Source organism: Meles meles, chromosome 4 (genome assembly GCF_922984935.1).
Source record: "Meles meles chromosome 4, mMelMel3.1 paternal haplotype, whole genome shotgun sequence".
In the NCBI taxonomy this organism is placed as follows: domain Eukaryota; kingdom Metazoa; phylum Chordata; class Mammalia; order Carnivora; family Mustelidae; genus Meles; species Meles meles.
This window is the reverse complement of record NC_060069.1, coordinates 109,541,608-109,565,362: the sequence shown is the minus strand read 5'-3', so window position 1 is coordinate 109,565,362 and position 23,755 is coordinate 109,541,608. Positions and strand designations below refer to the sequence as shown.

Below are 23,755 nucleotides of genomic sequence, written 5' to 3'. Positions count from 1 at the left end.
ACAAATGTGCCCCTCTGATGGTTAAAGTTGATCATGGGGAAAGCTACTACACATGGATGGGGATGGAGGTGGGAGTATGTGAGAAATCTGTACGTTCCCCTCACTTTTGCTGTGAATCTAAAACCACTCTTAAAGTCTTAAATAGAAATGAAACAAAACAAACAAAAAAACAACAAGCCCCCCGCCCCCCTTGCCCTAAACAACATCCTCTAAAGGGGGGGAAAATTTCTGCTCCATTTTTTCCTAGTAGAACATAATGTAAGGCACCTTGTTACCTCACTAAGCATATGCATATTTGTGTATAAAACGAGGTGCAATATTTTAAATTATTATTACTATTTACATTCCACTAACAACTTGCAGAAATTTTCAGATTTTACAAATTAGAAGCAGGGAAGAACAGGTAAAGGGTTAGAAACTTAACCTTGAGGAGCTACTGAGTGGACGAAGAGTTGCCTTCCCTAAGGTTTGACAGGAAGCTGGTGGATAAAATTGCACTTTAAAGGTGCAATAGCCTCACAAGTGGAATAACCCCAGAGACACTGCTCCATTAAAACGTTAAACACTGTTAACTACACTGAGCTACACTCCTTCCCCCTGAAGTACCTTAGGAGGACCTAATCCCCTGGCTTGTGACCAGCATCTACAGCCCTGAAATTTCTTTGAAGTGTATATTTTACTTTAAACGTCTATATGATTCTTACATCCTGATCCAAATATTATATGTGATGTTAATTTAAATGTATGGCTGCTCTCTCTTCGAGAAACCTCCCCTGAAGTCTCATAGCAAATGTAAGCTTCAAGAAGTACGTCAGACTGATTGTAGTGGCTTCTTATGCCCTTTGATTCACTCAGCTGCATAACCAATTTTGAAAAGTCAGGAAGGGTGACATATAATTCAGAAATATTTCCATAAAAATGTCTGGGAAACAAGAACATTCTGGGGATTAAAGGAATAAACTTCAGTCACTGAAAAACGCCTTCATGTGAAACCCGTACTGGTTCGCAAAATACCAGGTATAGCTGGTTTGAACAACAAACAATTACTATTTAGTTACTGTAGCTCTTCACTGTACTTTAGAGACTACTCAATTATTTCAATTTGCCTATGTGAAAAACAAGACTGTTGTAAGCTTATCTAAATTATTTAGTATTTAAAATAGCACTTCAGCTGACATATTGGCAACTTAGCATTTTCTTTGAGTTTTAAACCTAAAGGATGATTTTATGATAAATTATTTGACTGTAGCCATGTCATGAAATTAAAACTATGTAGATATTAACATAGCAAAGAAACACAACCAACCGCTTGCCAAACCACACAGTTTTGGTGTCCAGTTCTTTCTAAATGACGATAGCTAACAGTATCTGAAAGAAAAAAAAAACTTTCCATAGACATCTCAAAAATACTGATATTTCTCAGAAGCACAGCAGTATCTCCTCTTAAATTACTATCTACAAAATAGTATTAATTACAACTAATACTTAACATTTATTACATACCAACTCTGTTATAAAAGCTCTACATTGTATTAACTCATTTACTCTCAGTAGGGTTTCACAGACAAGGTCACTGAGGCACAGGGAGTTAACTAACCAATGCAAGGCACATCGATTATTAAGTAGAACATAAACCCAGTATGCTGGGCTCCAGGGACCTTAAGAGCACTGTTCTTCAGTGTCACCACTGATCATTCAGTTAAAACGGAACAAAACAAAACAAAACAAAAACCCCCTTCTCAGTGGCATACTGTGTGTCAGGCACTATGTAAATCTCTGGGAAGGAAAAGAAGAGCAAAGGCTAGGAGAGCAAGGCACAGCATCTCATCTCCAGCCTACCATAAGGAGGCTGACTCAAACGACGTACAGGTATGAATTCAAGGGCTTGCTTCTCCTAAACTACTCATTATTCACGCTATCTTAAAGCAATCTGTAACATCTTTGCAGTCACCTGTAACATCATATAGCCCTTGGACAAAGGTGTTTCCCTTGGTTAATCCCACACGAATACAAAAAAAAAAAAAAAAAAAAGCTACTATTTTGCATGGAGGGCTCTAGAAAAATGAGTAAACAATGTAGTTAATTGGCAAAGGAACCTGTTGACTTTGGATTGTCTAGTGTCACCCATGGCTACCGGCACCACCCAATGGGGGAGGTGAAGACTGCTGGCACATGAGCAGAATAATTCTTCTGGGGTGGAGCTTGCTGGAGGTCTTGTATCTCAGCCACTAAATGCCACAGGTTTCTCCCAGCCCTCCGTCACTGTGAACATCAGAATGTCCTCACATATTTCTGAATACCTTCAGGAGGTAGATCTGCCTGTGGTTGAGAACCATGCCCTATATTTGAATGTCTATTGTTATTTTTGTATTTCACTTTTCTTGCAAGTTTTGTCTTTACTACTCCCACGTCGACCTGAGCTCTGTGGTTGGAACCTAAGTCACATTAAAATAGCAGCATTTCCCTGCAAACACTAATGTGTGCACGTGAACTCTTTCCTCGGGATCAGGAATACCATGGATCCTATCCTCACACATTAGTATTGGGAAAAGCAAGAGTTAGGTAATATATGAAGTTTTTAATTAGTAACATGTCTGTTAACCAATGCTGGCAACATTAGGAGAATGTATAAAAAAGATAAAAGAATAATTCCCTTGATCTCTGATTACACTTGTATTTCTTTTCACATGGCCATTCATTAAAATTTTAAATATGGCTTCAAGATAATGTAATGTTTAAGACCTAAGGAATTAATCTCAGTTCATATACATGTTTAATCTGTCAATATTTTCATTTTGAATGCAAATCTTTATTTTGTTTGTAATTTTACATATTTGGTGAAAAATATGTTCTATCAACATAATTGCTGAGGAACTGTTAAGATTCCTAAAACCTCTGACAAAATGAAACAAAACTTTGACTGACAATGGACACCTTTTCTTTGTTCTGATCTAACTGAAGTCAGAGAGAAGGACATGATCTTACCAATCACACCCTAGACTTCATCTGAGGACTCACTCAGATCCAGTTATCCTAGAAATTCTGACAGCTTGAGAACTCAGACAGTGGTACAATTTCAAGCAAAATCTAAAACATCTTCTAGTTAAAATCATAAAATAGACTATTTCTACGATGGTAACCCATATGCTGTAGTGTAGATTTATCCATTCTGTTTGCTTCTGTAAGATTAGCATTAAGATATTTATAAAACAAATAATAAAAGATATTCTATATGTTCAGTATGCAACTATTTATCAACTCCAGCTACAGGATATCACCATGGTAACAGGAATATACAAACAGCTCAGTCCTCCATGCTATGATAGAAGCATTACTAATTTAAAAAATGCAATATGTTTAAGACAGGCAAGAATTAGCTCATAATATAGTTGTCACCCTCCTCATAAACAGGAGAAAGATGGTGATTTGAAATAGCAGATAGAAGAAAACTGAATCATTCCACTGGACAATGACTTACAGTCATTCAGGGAATTGAGAGAACGAAGTATTTTTAAAACGAATGAATGAGTGAGTGAATGAGTGAATGAGACAACAGAAGGAAAAAACAGATAGGAAGAAGATTCAGGTAGAAGAGCTATTGTGTCAAAATGACAGTGTGATATTTGTTATAACCTCAGCTGTTAGAACTGAATAGAATCTATAATTTGATATTTTGTACATTTATATTCAGCCTTCGGTTTGGAATAAAGATGTGTAAGATCAGATCACTCATTTCAAAGAACATATGAGCATGCATGTCCATTTACTATTTCATTTAATAAATATTTACTGTGTGTGTTGACATACCAGGAAACACAAAGGAAGAAGACACTGACACCAGCCTTAAGAATTAAAAGACCAGGGGCACCTGGGTGGCTCAGTGGGTTAAAGCCTTTGCCTTCGGCTCAGGTCATGATCCCAGGGTCCTGGGATCGAGTTCCACATCAGGCTCTCTGCTAAGCAGAGAGCCTGCTTCCCCCTCTCTCTCTTTGCCTGCCTCTCTGCCTATTTGTGATCTCTGGCTGTCAAATGAATAAATAAAATCTTAAAAAAAAAAAAAAAAAGAATTAAAAGACCAATGGAGAAGGTGGTCCTCTAAATAAAACAAAACAATCTCGTGTTAACTCCTGAGACAGAAGTACATATAAAGTGCTATGAGAACATGATATCATAGCAATGTTTTTCCCAATTACAAAAAACTGATGCTTGCATCTACACTAAAATTGAGATTTTACTGAAAGTTAAGTGGCAGGAATTTATGAAATATAAAATTTACAATCTGTTTAATTGACTAGAAGGAGATAAGTGCACATGAAGACATTTAGTTGAAATACGACTCTTCAACTTAAAAACAAGTAATTACGAGTTGTTTAAATTTCTCCAATATCTAACAACTGCCAGAAGAAAGGAGAGAAATCTTCAGTGGCGTTTTATGAAATGACACCGTGGACTGCCAACGAAGCTGCTGTAGGGGGACTTCTGGAAAAATGAATGTCTGAGACCACCATTCTTCTCTTGGTAAACTAAAAAGAAGATCAGTGTAAAAACCTCAGCTCCCTTGACAGAAAGCTTCCCAGTGTACCAGGGAGAACAAAACATGCCTGGTCTTGCGAATGGGTGAGAAGAGGTGGGGACCCCATGAGAGTCGCCCTGAACATTCTGCTGCACATCTTACGTCACCAGTCACTCCCTTTGGAATGCTGAAGCAGAGCTCGAGCTACAACATAATTCAGTGGGAAACAGACCAAGATGGCAACTTCCCCTAAACTCCTGGAGGGCAGCTACTGTTCCCTGCAAGCTGTTAAAGGACAGAGTTCTTCAAAGGATTCCTCTTAAGACCCCGCTCTCCTCCCCTGACATCAATCACTGCAAGAAGAAAATCCATTTAGTAAAGAAAAGTGAAATGCCTTTTCCTACCTAGGAAACATTACCTCCTAGGTCAGGTGAACCACTGGAGCTGCTGGGTATTTCTTAAAGACTTTTCTGTCATTCCCTATTATCCATGCACTCAAGAAACATTCTTTATATGCTTGCTGTGTCCTAGACCTGGGGCTTGCAATCTGTTTTAAGGGGCTAGATAGTAAATATTTGAGGCTTTGCAAGCTAAGCCAAGATGCAAAAAACAAACAAACAAAAACAAGGAAATTATGTAGGTACTTATAAACTCATTTAAATATATAGCTGTATAAAATGTAAAATCATTCTTAGCTCAATAAAAACAAACCAAGAATAATGGGCTGTAGCTTGCTGATTCCAGTCCTAGATCACTGTCAAATATCCAGGCCAAGCTAAGGCCATTAGGTTATCAAATTAAAAGGAAAGGTCTTTTGCATCAAGACCTAGCTTCTTCCAGTAAGAACCTACAGGGATGATCTAAGAAAGCTCTGCTCAACAGAATTATCTACTGGAGAATAGATGTTTTTATTATATCAATAATGCCTACAGGAAATGGTCTTTATCTGTACAGGTCAATATGGTAGCCACTAGACACAATCGGCTATTGAGCATTTAAAATATGTTCAAGGGGACTGAGGAACATTTTATTAAACTTTAATTATTTTAAATTTACATTTAAATCAGCCACATATGGCTAGTATACTGGAAAACAGTTTTAATAGTCATCATATATCAATTGGTAGGTCTTATGTGAATGTGCTTGGGTTTTTGGTGACCCATTAGGTAGGTGTGGGTAATACTTTTATAGGGCATAAACATTTTTAGAGTTTTATGTTTTTATCAACAGATCAAATTATTTTTAACTTCTGGTTAAAATTGTATTGGGGGGGGTCAGTCATTATTCATGATATACATTATATTATAGAACTGAAAAGACCTTCAGAGGATAGATAGTTACACTCTATCAAGTACAATGTATGTGACATGATCCAAAGAGGGCAAAAGAGGCATACTGGGTGATGGCTCACAACTGGAGCTTTGAAGTTAAGAAGGTCTGGAATAAAGTATTAGTTCTGCTCTGGAGTACCACTGGGATCTTAGGCAAGCGATTTCACCCCTTTCTTCCTCAGTTTCAATGGTGGTAAAATAGGACAGTAACACTAGCTTCTTCATTGGATTGGTGAAATAATCAAATGAGATTAAGGATTTAAGAACCCAGAACAGTGCCCTGTCACTGAAATCATCAATGTTACTATTTTATTACCACTATTAATTAAAATTAATATTGTATGAGGACTGTTCAAGCATATAACCTATACTCTGACTTAGTAGAAACCATTTCATGACTCAGCATGATAGAGAATGACACATGTGGTTTGGGATATATCACTGTATTGTTATCCAGAAAACGTAAGTTAGACTCTAGTCTCTACAACCTACTAACACAGCCAAGTGGCATGTGTAGTCCGCACCTCACTTCCTTATCTGAAACATGAGAAGAATATTTACCTCTGCAAGTTATTCAGAGGATAAAGTATGTAAAAAAGCTTTGCTCATAGAAAAGATACTGAGAAACAACTACTTCCTTTCTTCCATTTCTTGGGTCAAAGGAATCACATGCTTCAAAACTAAGTTGTCAGGATTAAAGGGTAGAATCAAGAGTAGTTTCTCTGGGAGTTAAATTATGACATTTATGAAAAATGAGCTGAAGAGGAGAAATAGTCTCGGACTGAAAATGTCAGAGTAGCCATGCTGGCGATGGTGACATATCTGCACTCGGGAAAAATACCGAGGGTATACACATCTTTGTTGAGCATGAACACTCGAATACAGAAAATACAGGAACCCAAGCGATAAATTTTGGTATCTTCAAGAAGCAGTAACCCAAATAAATGCCTCCTCTGTTTCCTGCACCAAAGGTTTTCCCACTACAGAGACAGATGCAAATGATCTGATGCCATTACACGTTATTATCATTCCACCTAGATGGCAAATAAGGTTTCACGTCACCTGCCAAATCCTAATGAATTACTGTGGAGGTTCTATAAGGCTGTGACCTCAGCGGGGATGAGAGCCATGATTGATTAGCCCTGTCTGCCATGAGTCAGGAGGAGGGCTGGGACGGGGCACCTTCACACTCTATTTGCAGATCCTTTCATACCATGCATTGCCATTTCTCTGATTTTGAGAACACAGAACTTCTAAGTGTAATCCAAATTTCATATATCTTTCTGTGCACAGAATAACCTGATACCTGAGTCCAGCTCTCTTAATCAATATCTTTCTGGCTTGTAAATGATTCAGTAGGCATTCTAGTTCATTAACTAGCCTTTTGTGAGCTCAGCTACTCCAACTGGGCAGTAGCATCCATTCTCAGTAAATTGACAAAGTCAATTTTCTGAGTCAGTAATTTTGATAAGCAAAGCACACTATGAGAAATTCACGAAGGTAAATCTTATGTGACTTCTCAGTCACATAATGGAAGACTCGCTTTCCTGGTAAGAAAATAACCCAAACAGATACTTCCTTTAGACTTCAACAAAGATTGTTTTTATTCAGTTTCATCATTTCCAATTTTTATATTTTGCCTTAATTTTTTGTTTTCTTAATTCTTGTTAATTTTTTCTTCACAGATCTGTTCTTGCCAGTCTTAGACTATGTTTAATTCTATATGAAAGCTCTCACTATTTTTCATTTTGAAGTTTAAATCCAGCAGGAGTGCTTGGAGTAGATACTAGTTCTTTCTGTCTCGGATTTCATCAGCCTGTCAACATTACCTAGGTTCTCACTTTCCTTTTCATTCTTCCATCTTTCTTTCCTAAGCCCAAATCAACAGTTACAGCCTAAGTGTGACAGCATCAGTGCTTTTTCATGTCCCTACACCACCCTGATGAAACCTGTGCTTTATCATGTTACCTTTCGAACATTTGCCAATCGATTCATCATCAGGGACTCCTCTCGGTCATCGTCATCATCCAGGTCCAGCATGGGCATTCCAAAAGGGTCGATGATGCTACAGCACCTGGAGCCTTCATCTCTTGGATCAAAGGGGTCCACGATTATGGGCTCCGTTCCTTTTATTTCACAGCGACAGAAGGGGCAGCCCTGTCCGTCTGACTCCTAAACAACAACAATAACAAAATGTGATTAGTCTTTACTCAAATAAAACGTGAAGTGCCAATGTTCTTCAACTATAAGAAGCTGCAAACAAGAGGTTTTAGGGTAGGCAGCAAGAGTGAAGGAAGATCTGTCTTGAAGGAGTAATAGAGTAGAACAGGGAGCCAACAAAATATAAGATAAATGTTCAGATTCAGATTTTCAAAGAAAAACTTCTCTAAAAAAAAAAAAAAGTTTGATGTGCCAAAGAAAAGGAGCCTAGCTTTATTTTCCTGAATGTTCACTTACAATTGTAATGTATCAAAACTTGAGACTCCTATAGAAAACTAGAAATTGAATCATTTCTCTCTTTACCAAAAGGCTCCAGTGCTAATTAAACATTCTATAAAAGGACATTTGGGGGCACCTGGGTGGCTCAGTCTGTTGAGTGTCTGCTTTCGGCTCACATGATCCCCAGGGTCCTGGGATTAGACTCCACATTGAGCTCCCTGCTCAGTGAGGAGCCTGCTTCTCCCTCTACCTCTGCTTTCTCTCTCTCTCTCACATAAATAAATAAATAAATAAAATCTTAACAAAAATACATTTAAAAAAGGACATTTTGATAAAAATTCATTACAAATAAAGTACTAGTATTAATTAAATAAGCCATTCTGGAAAACTTCCTATGCATATAATTATGGCTAAATATTTCTATTTAATTGCCTAGGTTTTTAAAAAAATCTTTATTTATAATTGGTGGGAAAAAAAATAAAGCAAACTGACATCCAGGAGCCATCAACTGTCCTGGAAGCCTGTCATTCTGACATATTCATTTGGAAATAGCATACCAGGTGAAATATTAAATTTTACCCCTCATCATGCTTTCAGACTAGATACTGCTAGGATCTAAAGATTCATGCTAATTGTTCTGCGCCAGAAACTCGTTTATTGGTAATTATTGGAGATTTTGTTCAAAGTCTCCCAATTCCATTTCTCAAAACTAACTGAATTAAGAATTCACAATTGGCAGGGAAATACAACAAGACAGTTTCCTCATCCTGTCCATAATGCTGTCTTCTAGAGCTCGACAGGGAATGATGTTTCTGCATTTTACCCTGAGTTTAGTAGTGTGTTATTTAAAAAATAGGAAAAATCATTTTAAGGCAAAAATGACATGAATTGGCACCATTTTAGAGAAGAAACAAGGGATGTGAAGAGAGCTAACACCCTTAAAGAAACCATCCAGTGCTTAACTCAACTGCCCCACCCACTTGGTATGAGGGGAAACTAGTTATTTGCATGCCCCACACTGACACTCTGACCACCAGTGGAGTAATACTTTTGCTCTCTTCTTACTGGACAATTGCCGGGCATCCACATCTAGCAGATCCTGTGGTCCGTGGGTTATTCTTTTCCAAACATCATTCTTATTTAAGTTCAAGAATACAGAAACAGACCAACACATGCTGATGACGGTGATGAGATGATATTGGTATTTATTTGGATTTTTATGTAGCATGTGACTGGGGACTGGGCAATTTTGGAACCTGAAGAATTTTTTTTTCTGTTTTTCTGTCAAGTATTAATTGGTTCTCAGGTTACCTAACCTGATTAGGCAATCAATTCTAATTAATCACTTTGTTGACTAACGAAGTGAACATCTCCCTTTGCCACACACATTGTCAAAAAAAGAAAAACAAATGCTCTTCGCACTAGTCAATGAAAAGAAAACACAACATTTCCTTATTCATCTACTGTTAGATAATTTGGGAAAGAAAGTTGGGGTAATAAAGTAGGTAAACTAAGGTAGTGTAGAAACACAGGTAGGCTAATACAAAATCCTTTGATGTTTACTGCTATATATGCTTAACCTGGTGGGCTTCAAGGCGACTTAAAAATTTTGCTCTATCATTTTACAGATGATAAAACTAAGACTTAATTCTTTTATAGGACATTAACATTTCCAAACACAGGAGTAAATATTTAAGGAAAGCTAAATCTTTCTGTCTTTTGATGACAAGAACATTAAATGCCAAGTGCATAGTTGAAATACGTTATCATCTCTATAAAATCCCCTTATTATTAAAGTCAAAAGGGATCCATTTTCTGTGCCTGTGATAGGATTTTCTTACAGATCTATGTAAAATAATTTCAAAAAGATAGAATATCTGATATATAAGAGCAAGATGGGAAAGAGCTGATGTTCCCTGTGTGTCTTCAATGCACAAAGGTTAGAAAGTAGTACTCTGAGCCCTAAATAGATACATCATTCATTCATACATTTTTTTTAAAATTACAGAAAATTTCAAACATATGCAGAAGCACAGACAGCAAAGTCTAATGAATCTGTACGCACCTACCATCCAACTTTAACAATTATCAATTCCTGTCCAATCTGGCTTCATCGATACCTTCACTTGCTCCCTCCACCCTTGGATTATTTTGAAGCACATGCTACACATTACATAAATTCATCCATAAATGTCTTAGTATGTTTCTCTAAAAATAGAAAATCTTTTAAGACCTAACTAAAGTACAATTACCATAACTACAAATTAGTCCACTTGAACTAAAACATTAAAGTCGTTATATTTTTAGCACAGTGCCTGGAAAATTTATGCCACAGTATTCAGCTACAAAAGCCTCTCTTAGAATCTCCAAGGCCAATCTGCATTTTTTTTTTTTTTTTTTTGTTTTTTTTGTTAAGGATGACCTCCAGTTTAGGCCATCCATTTTCTGAGAGAAGGTAACTGACAAGAGGAGTCTGGAAAAGGAGAGAGGGAAAGGGCAATAATAGTATCTCAATGGCACCAAGAAAAGGAGTAGGAATAGTTCATCTATAACTGAAATTAGATTTATCCATCTCTGCCATCTGACAGTTTAATACTACACACATTACTGATGTATGTTAGAGTTGTTGTTTTAGCATTATGTATCAGAAAGCATATTTTCTGCTTAGATTTGTGTCTTTTGAAAGTTCGCATGATCGACTAATTTAACAATAACAAAATAACAAAACAACAAAAATCCCCCCAAAAGCCTGAGCTGCAATGTACACCCACTTTGATTTGCAGACATGGATCACACTGAATCTGTCTCCTTAATGTATGACTTCACCCATCCCTCTGTCTCTGTAAACTGACTACTGCCACATGCAAATTAAGTTTAACCATAAATTCTCAAATGTCACTTTGGTCCTCTGCTCTAGTTTCTGTCAGATGGTTGATTGAATACACATGAAGAATGTCTTCAACAGACATATAACTCATCAGGATTGTGCCTCAGTAATTAAAATAATGTTTCTGTCAACATATACTTAATGCAAGATCAAGGAACATATGTTAAGAAGAAAGACCAATAAATAATTTCTAGTCCTCAACATATTCACATCCTGAGAACGTTAAGAGGAAGTACTTGGGACTCCATCCGTTCTAACTGACTCAGTAGATTTTACTTCCTCGAATAAGAAATACTTCCAAACCAAAGACGCAGAAGTTATCAGTGAACGCTACACTCATCTGAAACTTAACAATGTAATATGCTCATGACAAAATAATCCAGACTCCTATGACAACCATTAATACTAAGTTAACAATATTAAATATAAATATAACTTTAGGCAACCTGAGAACCAATTAACACTTGACAGAAAAATAGAAAAAAAAAATTCTTCAGGTTCCAAAACTGCCCAGTCCCCAGTCACACACTAGCTAATAATCCAAATAAATATCAGTATCATCTCATCACCATCAACATCATGTATTGGTCAGCTTCTATATTCTTGCTGCTTAAATATTGTTCATATGGATACTACCTCTTAAATACCTTCTTCAGTTTTTTTTTTTAAGATACACATTATATACAGTCCAGTTTATTTGTTCTCAGGATGATTACTAAAAGTCACATTTTAATTTAAGGTTAATCTCTTCATGGCTTCCCATATATTCAATATACAGAGAACCCTGAAAAATAACTAGGACTTCCTGAGTCTCCTTTTAGAGTACATTTTATATTTTTTACTGTGTGTATATATGTGCTTTCTGTATCAGTAACTTCTAATTTATATTACTTTGCTATATTTCACATAGATTTGAAGTTCCCATAAATCATTTCGGCAAAGCATGGAACAATTATCAATAAGTAAATAACTGGAAAAATACATACATATACTGAGCATAAATTGGGTCCACACTAAGCATTTTCAGAGCACAATATTTCCTACAGAAATTCGATAACTTCTTGTTAAAAGAACGGGTGAGGATAGTTAATAGTGACCTTAGAATAAAAGACCCAGAGTGAAAGTGACGGTTGGTTTTGGAGCTCTTTCATAAGGAGCAATGAAAAGAAGATGTTGGTGAATCTAGACTCTTCTAGTTTTAATCTGTGAGGATCATGAAAACGGTAAATCAGAAAAAGAGCACAGTCATTCCAAATCAGGACACATGAATTAGAATTCCACACCTACCAATTACTGCTGTGGGACACTACATAAACCATTTCATCTTATTTGTGGGAATAAGATGGAATGTACAGCTTAAGGGATATTTCATAGATTAAGATAAGATAATTCAGTTTTCAAAGTGCTTGCAAATTTTGGCATAATTACTATAAATATAATTTCAAAAGCAAAGAAATAAGATAAAGAAATAAGATAAACATGTTTATCATCTGAAAATAATCCACAAGAATTCCCATCTTATTATGAAATGAATACAATTTTATTTTATTTTATTTTATTTTTTTTGGACATTTTTTTAAATTAATTATTTTTTTCAGTGTAACAGTATTCATTGTTTTTGCACAACACCCAGTGCTCCATGCAATACGTGCCTTCCCTATTACCCACCACCTGGTTCCCCCAACCTCCCACCCCCACCCCTTCAAAACCCTCAGGTTGTTTTTCAGAGTCCATAGTCTCTTATGGTTCGCCTCCCCTTCCAAAAATGAATACAATTTTAAACCGCTGAATCACCATTGTTCATAAATTAAGAAAAACCAGAAAGAGGAGACAGCTTTGTAAGTGATACTATCAGTTACTACCATTAGGAAAAATACTAATTAAAATTTCAGGCACTGTTGCACTATCCATATATTAACTAATTTAACCCTATGAGGTAGGTACCATTATTATCCCCATTTTACCAGTGAGAGAGTAGAGAGTTAACAAAATTTGATGGAGGTCACAAAGCTGAGCAGTTGTGAGCAGGAAATTTCACTCAGGAGGACTAATGAGCCTAGTCATTCCATCACTAACCTACCACTATCCTACACAATAGCATCAGGAACTAGTGGTTCCTCAATATTGGATTCATAACCTAGGTTAAAGTTTTAAAATAGTTGCCTACTACTAATCATTCAAAAAATGAAAATCATTCAAAAATGAAAAAAGTGACTATTTTGTTCAAATCACAAATTTTAAAATTAAATAAACTACTATAATCAATATATATTGTTTGCTCTACTTGAAAAGTTTCAGCTTTTAATAGGAAGATGAAAAACTTGTCCTATTTATGAGAGAGAGAGAGAATGAGAGAGAGAGAGCATGAGCGGAGAGAGGTCGGCTGGAGAAGGAAACTCCCTGCTGAGCAGGGAGCCGGATGTGGGACTTGATCCCGGGACTCCAGGATCATGCCTTGAGATGGAGGCAGTCACTTAACCAACTGAGTCACCCAGGCGCCCCTTGGGATATATTTTTTTACATAGTAAGAGCTTTTAAAATGTTTGTTGCTAGAGTCCAATTTAAAATGTTAATGCATGAAGTTTATGCATTTGCATTCTAAAGATGTTTTATTTAATGAAGTCAACTTTTAAAACACCTATGGAAGGCCTCTGTTAGGACCAACCAAAAACCTTTCCTAAATGTCAATACCTTTTACTGTCCAGGCACATCACGATACAGTCAGAACGAATTTAATGCAGTCAAGCACTCGCTCTACAGGGATTTTATCTTCTCCTCTTTTTCATTCCTACTGTCATCACTGCCATTCATGAAATAATTGCAACATTTTTGGATGACTTGGGTAGCCCCTACATTACTCCCAAAGTGAAACAGGAGCTCCCAACATTTCATTTGATCACATTTATACAAAAAGACACAACATGTCATCAAGTACAAAAATACCAATTTATAACCATCTTAAAGACAAATTTAATCTTACAAATTTTCACTGAGGCTAGAAATGTGAAGGTTGGTTCCTTTTGAGGGAAGACCAATAAAAGCTTATTCTTTGTGCCTTCAGTGTGATCATCTGAGCTGGTTTCTCACCTCTCTTACACATTTTTCCCCCAACAGTACTCTCTAAATATGGGACATCCATAAATCTCTTTAATCATATTCCATATTAAAATCAGGGCTTACTTTCATCTAATGACTATGTGTAATTTTATTTTGAACATTCCAGATATTTTTCTTTTCAAATATTTGGAAAAGGATGCAGAAGAAATAATCACAGGAAGAAATTAATTTTACTTTTAGTTGAATTAAAGTCCTTGGCAGCAATTCAAAACAAGGCTGCATATCCAATTGATATATGTATATCCATTTCTATTTTGAAAAGAAGATGTGAAGAAGATAGTTTAGAATTTGTGCCATCCGTAAGCTCAGAAGCCACGTTCTAGATTCCTCGGGTGGGGGAGGGGTTGGGGACCACAGTATGGAAACATCCCTCACTTCACACCTCATGTGGTAAGCCTGCACCATCAAGGCTGGGCAATATGCTACTACAAAAAGATGTGGAGGAGTTCTGGATGCAGAAGGAAAAATGTTTTTTTAAGAAAAATGTTTTGTGGAATAGCGAGGAGGTGAAAGAAAACTATGAGTTTTATTGCCGCACCCAGAGTGATACTGCTTCAAAGAAGGTCTCCAGAGAGGTGATTATTCAACTTACTTAGTATTCTGTGCAAACTCTGGCTTGCTTATTCAATTTATTAAATAACACAGATGTTTCAGAAGGAGAAAAAAGTATGTGACACCTCTTCAGAGGCATGACTAATGGGCCATTAGGACAGAAATGAAAGGGTAACGACTCGCTGCCTGGAACAGCTAACTGACACAGCGACCATGCATTTCTGAGGGTTTCCGTTAATTACATAAAATTTCAGTTTCCAATGAATTCAATTAAACCAAAGTAGGGCAACAAATGGAAGGAAAAGTTGGTGAAGAATGACTTGCTAAAAATGCACCCTGGCTGAACACATAATGTTTTATGGTCAGGGTTTAATATTTCTTTCCTATTGGACTCTGACTGATTTATCAGAGCTTCTTGGCAGCTGTACAACCTTTAAAATCCTTTTCCAATGAGCATGCCCATCCAAAGTAGCAAAAAGTAACAAAAGATGTCTCGAATCAATAATTAAATTTGAAGGATAACAGGATGTTCATCTCAAGTAATGACTATTAATACCATGCCCCTTTATAAAACTTTCAGATTTAATTTTAGCTTCTGGAGGGTCAGGCCTGGGTCTTGTGTTCTTCCTAGCTCAGAGATTAGTACAGAACCTGGGACACAGGAGCTGCCCAGGAATGTTTCCTAAATATATGGATAAGTAAATGGATTTGAGATGTTGCAGAATGATGGATAAAACAATCCATGTCTGCTCCCACCAAGTAAAGTAACAAATGATCTCTATGCCTAATTAAGTTTGAAAACAACCTGTCCTCTAATAAAAAAAATAAACGAGCAGATTAAATAAAAAGAATGGATTTAAAACGGGGTGCCTGGGTAGCTCAGTGGGTTAAGCCTCTGCCTTCGGCTCAGGTCATGATCTCAGCGTCCTGGGTTGGAGCCCCACTTCGGGCTCTCCACTCAGCGGGGAGCCTGATACCCCACCTCTCTCTCTGCCTGCCTCTCTGCCTACTTGTGATCTCTGTCAAATAAATAAATAAAATCTTAAAAAAAAAAAAGAATGGCTTTAAAGTCAGAAAATATGGACTCTAGCTCTGTACCAGTTTGAATAAAGAGAACACTGAAAAAAGAGAGACATATTGCCCTGTGGAGTCATGTCCAGACTTCATAGTCATACAACATTTCCCATTACATCTACAAGTTTAGATACAATCTTTGACAATATCCTGCAGAACTATGGAAATGTTCACTAATGTTTTTTTACTTCTTATATTCACCATCGATTAGGTGAAGTCCTGTGAGCAACTTACTGAGGTCCCGATGTGAGGCTTTTAGAGTATCTGTGGTTTGTCAACTGCATTTTAACTGGATTAATGTTTTAAGTTATAAGAATTTTGTTTTTATTAAGTAACGGGCATTTTGTAATAACATGCTCAAATGATTGTCAAACACTGCTATCCATATTATATAAAAACCGCCAAAACAGATCTGCTGGTTGGCAGGAAGCACCACTTTGTGAAATCTGTATGTAAAAGTAGAAATATTCAGGTTAACTCAAAGTGGAAAGGTTCAAAAATTGATGCTTCCTTTAACTTCTAAGATCCCACTCAGATAGAACAAGTGTTGAATAGCACTTTGGAATTCGCAAACCTTGGCCTAAGAACAATTTTCTTCAGGGTAGAGAAAACTTGAACCAGGGATCACCATGCAATGCTTCTTGGTGTAAAAAAGTAATAAAGAGATACTCACAGTTTTACTGCCTCTAGCTTAGTGCCAGTATTATTGCAGCGGTAACAGTAAAATAACGTGCCTCAAAAATAAGTGGACAAAATCAAAATGTGAAAAGTTGAAGGGAATCATCCAGTAGCTACTGAATGGAACAAATGTATCTTAGGTTTAAAATTCTTAGAACTTATTCTCAGATCTTGGGCATAATAAAAGGTATTTGAAAAAAATATAGATACTTTTCTCAAAAGAAAAATGAACAGAACTAAGACATTTGATCTACTATAACAACAATTTATCCAATTTATCTATTTAACATCTTTTTAATGTAATATTAAGGCTACTCTTTATACTATCTAGCATACCGTCCATAAACATTTACTGAGTACCTACCACGGAGGAGGCCGGTAGCACGCTAGAAGAAAGGGATTCCAAATTAGGTTCTTGAAGAGAAACAGGTAATTATGTAATGTGTACAATACAAATACAATGAGGTAAGAGTTTACAGGGACATATAAAAAATGTACCAGAAGAATATTTATAATTGCAACATGTCTTGTGTGGGAAGAATTAAAAAATAATGTTGAAATAATGCTTTTGAACATTTTTCAATAACCTATACACAAAATTTTTGATCTGATTAAAATAATCACATTATTTGCTAGTAGCAGGAGTCTGATGAAATTTGAGCATTATTTCAACCTTCTGAGTATTTTTTATTTGTTATTTTTTGGTTCCTACTTCACTTAGTAAACCACTACTTCTTGATGACCTTCTCTTGAAACTTTACTCAAAGACTAAGTCATCAGTACTTGTCAATTTATGCACTTCCTCAAATTCTAAAAGTAAAACTGAGAAGTATTTCAGACTAATAAAGGAAAAAAAAAGTGAATGTTGACAATTTACAATATGATTGGGCACATCTTTACCTAAGGCCATTAGACCAATACGAAAAATCATGAAGTGAATCAAGGAACTGATTAGCTACCGGCAAGAGGAACTGTACTATTTGGAGAATGCACAGTAATATACAGAAAAGCTGTGGTGATATGAGGGACAAAGGATTCATAACATAGCCCTGGCAACAGGGAAACTCTCTTGGGTCTTGGGCACACAACATACTTGTTTATTGCAAAGAGTTCACAAACTTTACTACATAAAATGTGTAGTATTGTCCCTGAAATTGTAGAACATAGGTTTCTTTGAAGAAGTATACAAAAAGTAAAATAAAATCTGTTTGTTTTATATTCAGTCATACTCTCTTACTTACTCTGGGCTACAAGGTAAACAGCTACTCTGTATGATCCTTTCAACAATAATCTTTAGTGATCAAAGATTTTGCCAAACTAATGGGAGCTTCTGACTTTTAACCTACTTAACTTCCAAATACTACGCAGATATCAAGTTAAAGCTGCCCAGTCCTGCCATAGGGACACATGTGTGTGCATGCTCCCAGACTGAGGCCCCAAGGGAAGAGGCCAAAGATATAGGCCATGTGTGGGGTCAAAGAGTACTGAGAGTTTGTTTCAGCCTAAAATTCTGGTCTCTTTAGGAAGAAATACAAAGTTTTTAGCTTCTCTGTGCCGATGAGAACCATACCACCACCTCAAAGTCATAAGTCAACCCAAAGGGGTGACAAACACAATTTCCCTCTATTTATCCTGAGATACTGAATGGGTATCAGGTAAAGCCAATCATAACAGTCCCATCTGTCCGTCTGGCACTGACTCAGTTTCTTGGAAATAGTTTCTATTGATTGATGTGAAATATACTTGCAAACATAGTTCTCTCTTCTACCAGAGTAACTTATTGAAAGTCACTGTTTAGTCTGCAGAAAAATTGACATAACTTACATAGCAATCAAGTGCCTATATGGCGAGAGTAAGTTTGCTGATGCCACACTGAGCATACCTCCTCCTCCAACTTCTCCACCTATTGCACAAAATTCACCAACATGAACAGACATTTCTGCAAAGAAGACATCCAGATGGCCAACAGACACACGAAAAAGTGCTCCATGTCACTCGGCATCAGGGAAATACAAATCAAAACCACAATGAGATATCACCTCACACCAGTCAGAATGGCTAAAATTAACAAGTCAGGAAATGACAGATGCTGGCGAGGATGCGGAGAAAGGGGAACCCTCCTCCACTGTTGGTGGGAATGCAAGCTGGTGCAACCACTCTGGAAAACAGCATGGAGGTTCCTCAAAATGTTGAAAATAGAACTACCCTATGACCCAGCAATTGCACTACTGGGTATTTACCCTAAAGATACAAACATAGTGATCCAAAGGGGCACGTGTACCCGAATGTTTATAGCAGCAATGTCTACAATAGCCAAACTATGGAAAGAACCTAGATGTCCATCAACAGATGAATGGATAAAGAAGATGTGGTATATATACACAATGGAATACTATGCAGCCATCAAAAGAAATGAAATCTTGCCATTTGCGACGACGTGGATGGAACTAGAGCGTATCATGCTTAGTGAAATAAGTCAATCGGAGAAAGACAACTATCATATGATCTCCCTGATATGAGGACATGGAGAAGCAACATGGGGGGTTAGGGGGATAGGAGAAGAATAAATGAAACAAGATGGGATTGGGAGGGAGACAAACCATAAATGATTCTTAATCCCACAAAACAAACTGGGGGTTGCTGGGGGGAGGTGGGATTGGGAGAGGGGGAGGGGGCTATGGACATTGGGGAGGGGAGGCGAACCATAAGAGACTATGGACTCTGAAAAACAACCTGAGGGTTTTGAAGGGTCAGGGGTGGGAGGTTGGGGGAACAGGTGGTGGGTAATAGGGAGGGCACGTTTTGCATGGAGCACTGGGTGTTGTGCAAAAACAATGAATACTGTTACGCTGAAAAAAATAAAATCGGAAAAAAAAAAAATTCACCAACATCATGAAGGGAAATTAGAGCACGGGTATCAAGGAAAACCAAAGTAAAATATAAACCAAATGTATACTGAAAAAGACAACTATAGAGATGCTGAACAATTTTTACTGAGGTAGGAAGGATCTCTAGGAGTTCAGAACAGGCAATGAAAACATAAATCAGGGGCATCTGCGAGGCTCAGTAGGTTGAGCATCAACTCTTAATTTTGGCTCAGGTCATGATCTCCGCGTCCTGGGGTCAAGCCCCTTGCTGGGCTTTGTGCTCAGTAGGGGAAGTCTGCTTAAGCATTCTCTCTCTCTCTCCCTCTCCTTCTGCCCCTCCCCCTGCTCACATGCTCACTCTCGCTCTGTCTCTGCTCTCTTTCTCTCCCAAATAATAAGTATTTAAAAAAAAAAAGAAAGAAAAGAAAACATAAGTCAATTGTAATTCATTTCTTTGCTCTTCCTCTTTTTCTTCATTTCTCAAATCGCCCCAAAGGAAGAAGGAGGTCTTTTTTATAAAACTGTGAAAATGTGAAAATCATTATATTTAATTACTAAGTAATGAGTTCAATAGCAACAGTGCTCCTGAGTCTGCGTTCTCAGGAGACTGTTCTGGGTTGGACAGATCAAGGACTGAGATGGCTCAAGAAGGGGGTAAGGCTATCAATTATAACTCAACAGCAAATTCTTAAAAAGGTTTGAAAATTTAATTATTTGCTTTCTAAACCCTATCAATAATATTGACTTCAGTATTGACTGTGTTAAATAGCAGTTAAAAAATGACTTGATCAAAATATTGTGACTCCTTAAATACTCAAAACTGGAAATTTGTCCAAAGATCCATTTTCAAACCCTCCAGCCTCTATTCCAGATAAAGAAATATAAGAAAGCCCATATGGAAGCCAATTATTCTCTAGGTCTTAGTCTAAAACATTAAATCAATTTATATTTATTGAGGTACAACTACTTATGGTGAAATCCTGAAATTAAATTATATAGGCAAAAGAAACAACATAAAACACAGCAAAAAAAATGAAATTATATAAAACAGAAAATCAAATACATGAGATTTTTTTAAACAACTACTCAAAGAAAGCACTTAACAGACCATTTCCTGAATCAGTAAGATGAAAAAAGCTGCAAGAAAAAATAGTAAGAGGGCACAGAAGGACGACATCAGTGTTGCTCCTTAAACCTGGATCATACCTGCCACGCTGTGAGGCAAGAGGTGCACATCAAATGCCCACAAGGCTCAATCTTGACATCTTTGTCATTCTCAGCACAAATTTTACAGAGCTGAAAAGTGGAGCCCATTTCACAATATAATTCATATTGTTCCTGGAATTTGGGAGGGGAAAAAAAGGCAATGTTAACATATTTCTAACATGAACTCTTAATATTGAATTTTCTCAAGTACAATGACTTACAGTAAATTCCTCACCCTTGAGCCTCTCAGGTATATGTTATCATTTAAGACATGTTTTAAACTGTTAATCACAACTTGGTCTACAAGTTATTTTTTAAAAATATTTGAGCTTTTATCTGTAATTGTATAAGCTTTTTTAATACTACAGATTATTTAATGTTTTGTACTGTTCCTTTAGAGGGACTTGATTCAATGGTGACTCAAAAGACAAACTTACGGTTTTAGAAGAAATTATAAATAACTTTAGTTTCTTTGTCAGTGCCACATATGCATCTAATTTTACTGTAAAATTGCAAATACACATACACACACGCGCACACACACACACACACACACACACACATATGACTCTGACTGAACATCAAATTTTATTTCCAAAATACCTTTAGAAATTCCAGAACAGAAGAGAAGCAGCATTGCCAAGCACTTCCTGCATGCTGTGGACTGTGGTCCACATTTATTATTTCATATAATCTCCAAGGCATAATAAGATACATCGAATTAAAAAAATACCTGAGGCTCAACAAGTTTAAATTGTTTTCCTCAAATTCTGTATCAAATCTCTAAACTGCATACTCTTTTCCCAATACAGTACTGTAAGGAAAACTAATCACTTCAGCAACCAAAAATTGTTTTATTAAACATCTATTCTCTTGATATACTAGTTTTGAACATTTTGACATAGTAAAATTCTTGGTGTCCAAATACTGAAAAGATCTATGTCTCAAAGAAGATATAAATATATCAGTACATGTAAAGAAAATATGAAAAAATGTTAATAGGGATAGAAAAAAGGAATTATGGAAATAAAAATTTAGTTAAATAAATTTTTATTTATTTCAGGTAATAAGTGTCTCTATTAGGTACCTGGCCCTGGGCAAGATAAATAAGTGACTATTGTCACTTATTAACCACTAGTCTACTAAAAGATCTTATATTCTGGGTGAAAAAAATACATATACATATATATATACACACACACACAAAGATACACATGCACATACACACACATTCATATATAAATTGTGTCCACCATGAAGTGTATATATGTGACTATTTAATCTTTAAAGAAAATAAGAAAAAAAAGACAAGAATGGATCAAGATGAAAAATAAAGAAATCCAAAGCAATTAAAAATAAACTGGAAGTCACAGAAATCTCTAAAATAATAGCTAAGGATCTATATTGTTATGACATCCAAAGGACCGATTTGCAATTATTAAAAAAATTACAATGAGCTAAAAACACAGATACAAAACTTAATGGAACCGAAGTGGTAAGTTATTCAAATATTTATGAATAATTTAATGGGATGATATTACTCCTGAATACGTATTTTTAAACCATGGTTCTGTAAAGAGGAACTGTCTTTTGTGAGTATCCTTTTATATGTATTAGAACATAAGGAATCACTACATAATTAAAAAAATGTCAAATATATTTTATACTTTAAAAACTGTCCATCAACTACACATATGTCAACAAATATGTTTCACATAATAATACCAAGTCCACCGGGACGACATCTGGAGAATTTGAAATAAAATAAAAAAAGTTACCTCTTGTCTTCCTCCAAATCTATAATTTCTGGTTTTAAATTGTATTATTTATTATACAAAGCGCAAAAATATATAAGTTATAAAATATTTTAAAAACTAGACTATATGTAAAACAAAATATTCAGGTTCTCCCTTTCACCTTCTTCCTAATTCCCCAAACCTTCTTAACTCCTCAGTTAAGTAATATTACCAGTTTGGTACTTTTTGATTTTTATTTTTAAAAAATATATTCATATGTTCATATATGGTAATTTCTTCCTTTATTTCTTTATAGAAATTGAACTTACATATAATGTAACTTTACAAACATAATTGAGCTTCTCAGTAATGGAACTATTTTACATAATAATGGTGCCAAAGTTCCTATGTGACTATGTGGAGCTACCTCCCTCCTCTTAATGACTTTACAGTATAATGCAGTACGAATATACTATGGTTTACTTAACCTATGATTAAATAGTTTATAGTTTTCCCTTTTAGGAAAAATGCTAAAGTGAATACCCCAATGTACAGATCTTTCTGTGTATATGTGAGTGATATATACAGAATCCAGAGTCAAAAATGTTTTTATTTAGATTTTGATAATTACTGAATATTACCCTCAAGAAAAGCTTACTAAGTTACACTCCCATTCAATCTATGGGGCTGTCAACAATGGATTTATAAGAATATAATTATTATCTTCAATAAGCTTCAAGTACTCATTTGACTTTAAAAGCTAATACATACTATTATTCTAAACTTCCTTGGAGTTTTCTAAACCTATGGCTCTCTCCTCATATCAATTTACTTACCAATGGATTTACCTATCTACCTACCTGCATAAATGACAATATTATATTGGAAGCAAGAATATTAACAGAGAAACTTTTATCCAAAAGAAGGAGAAAGTAATGTATTTTTAGAATCCCTTAAAGTATGTTTTGCATGAAACACCTGTACATAATTTTAGCTACAGTATAAGAGGATGCTTTTTATTTCAAAAGCATTAGATACTTAAGAATTATAAAGGTGTTACCAGAAATTGTTCTTACCTGTGTAACTTTTATATGGTCATGGGGTGTGGGCTCACACAATCCAGTTAAATCAGGATTATAACTCCTCCCATCAGGATAAAGATAGCTGGGTTATAAACAGAAACTTTATTACCACAAATATACATTCTTAAATTGCATCTAAGATTATTTAATCAGATTCTTCTATACTCAAACCTACATGCTGAAGTTTCCTTTTTATGTAACTTATAACAAGAAACTTTGTTATCACTGTTTCCATAATACTACAAGTTATCTTAGGACATTTAAAATCTAGAA

The 23,755-nt window shown here is 35.9% G+C and overlaps 1 protein-coding gene across 4 annotated transcripts in view; it reads right to left on the bottom strand.

The window, feature by feature from the left end:
- The window catches only part of CBLB (Cbl proto-oncogene B), a 222,857-nt gene that overhangs the window by 71,741 nt on the left and 127,361 nt on the right, over positions 1–23,755 (bottom strand). For all 4 annotated transcript variants that reach the window (XR_006818015.1, XM_046002091.1, XM_046002092.1 and 1 more), the window contains exons 8-10: positions 23,477–23,564; positions 20,665–20,796; positions 7,813–8,016 (exon numbers count right to left, since the gene is read on the bottom strand). Coding sequence is in view for 3 of the 4 variants with exons in the window: in XM_046002091.1 (XP_045858047.1) it covers positions 7,813–8,016; positions 20,665–20,796; positions 23,477–23,564 (424 nt within the window). In the remaining variant the exon portion in view is untranslated. The remainder of the gene's footprint in view (positions 1–7,812; positions 8,017–20,664; positions 20,797–23,476; positions 23,565–23,755) is intronic.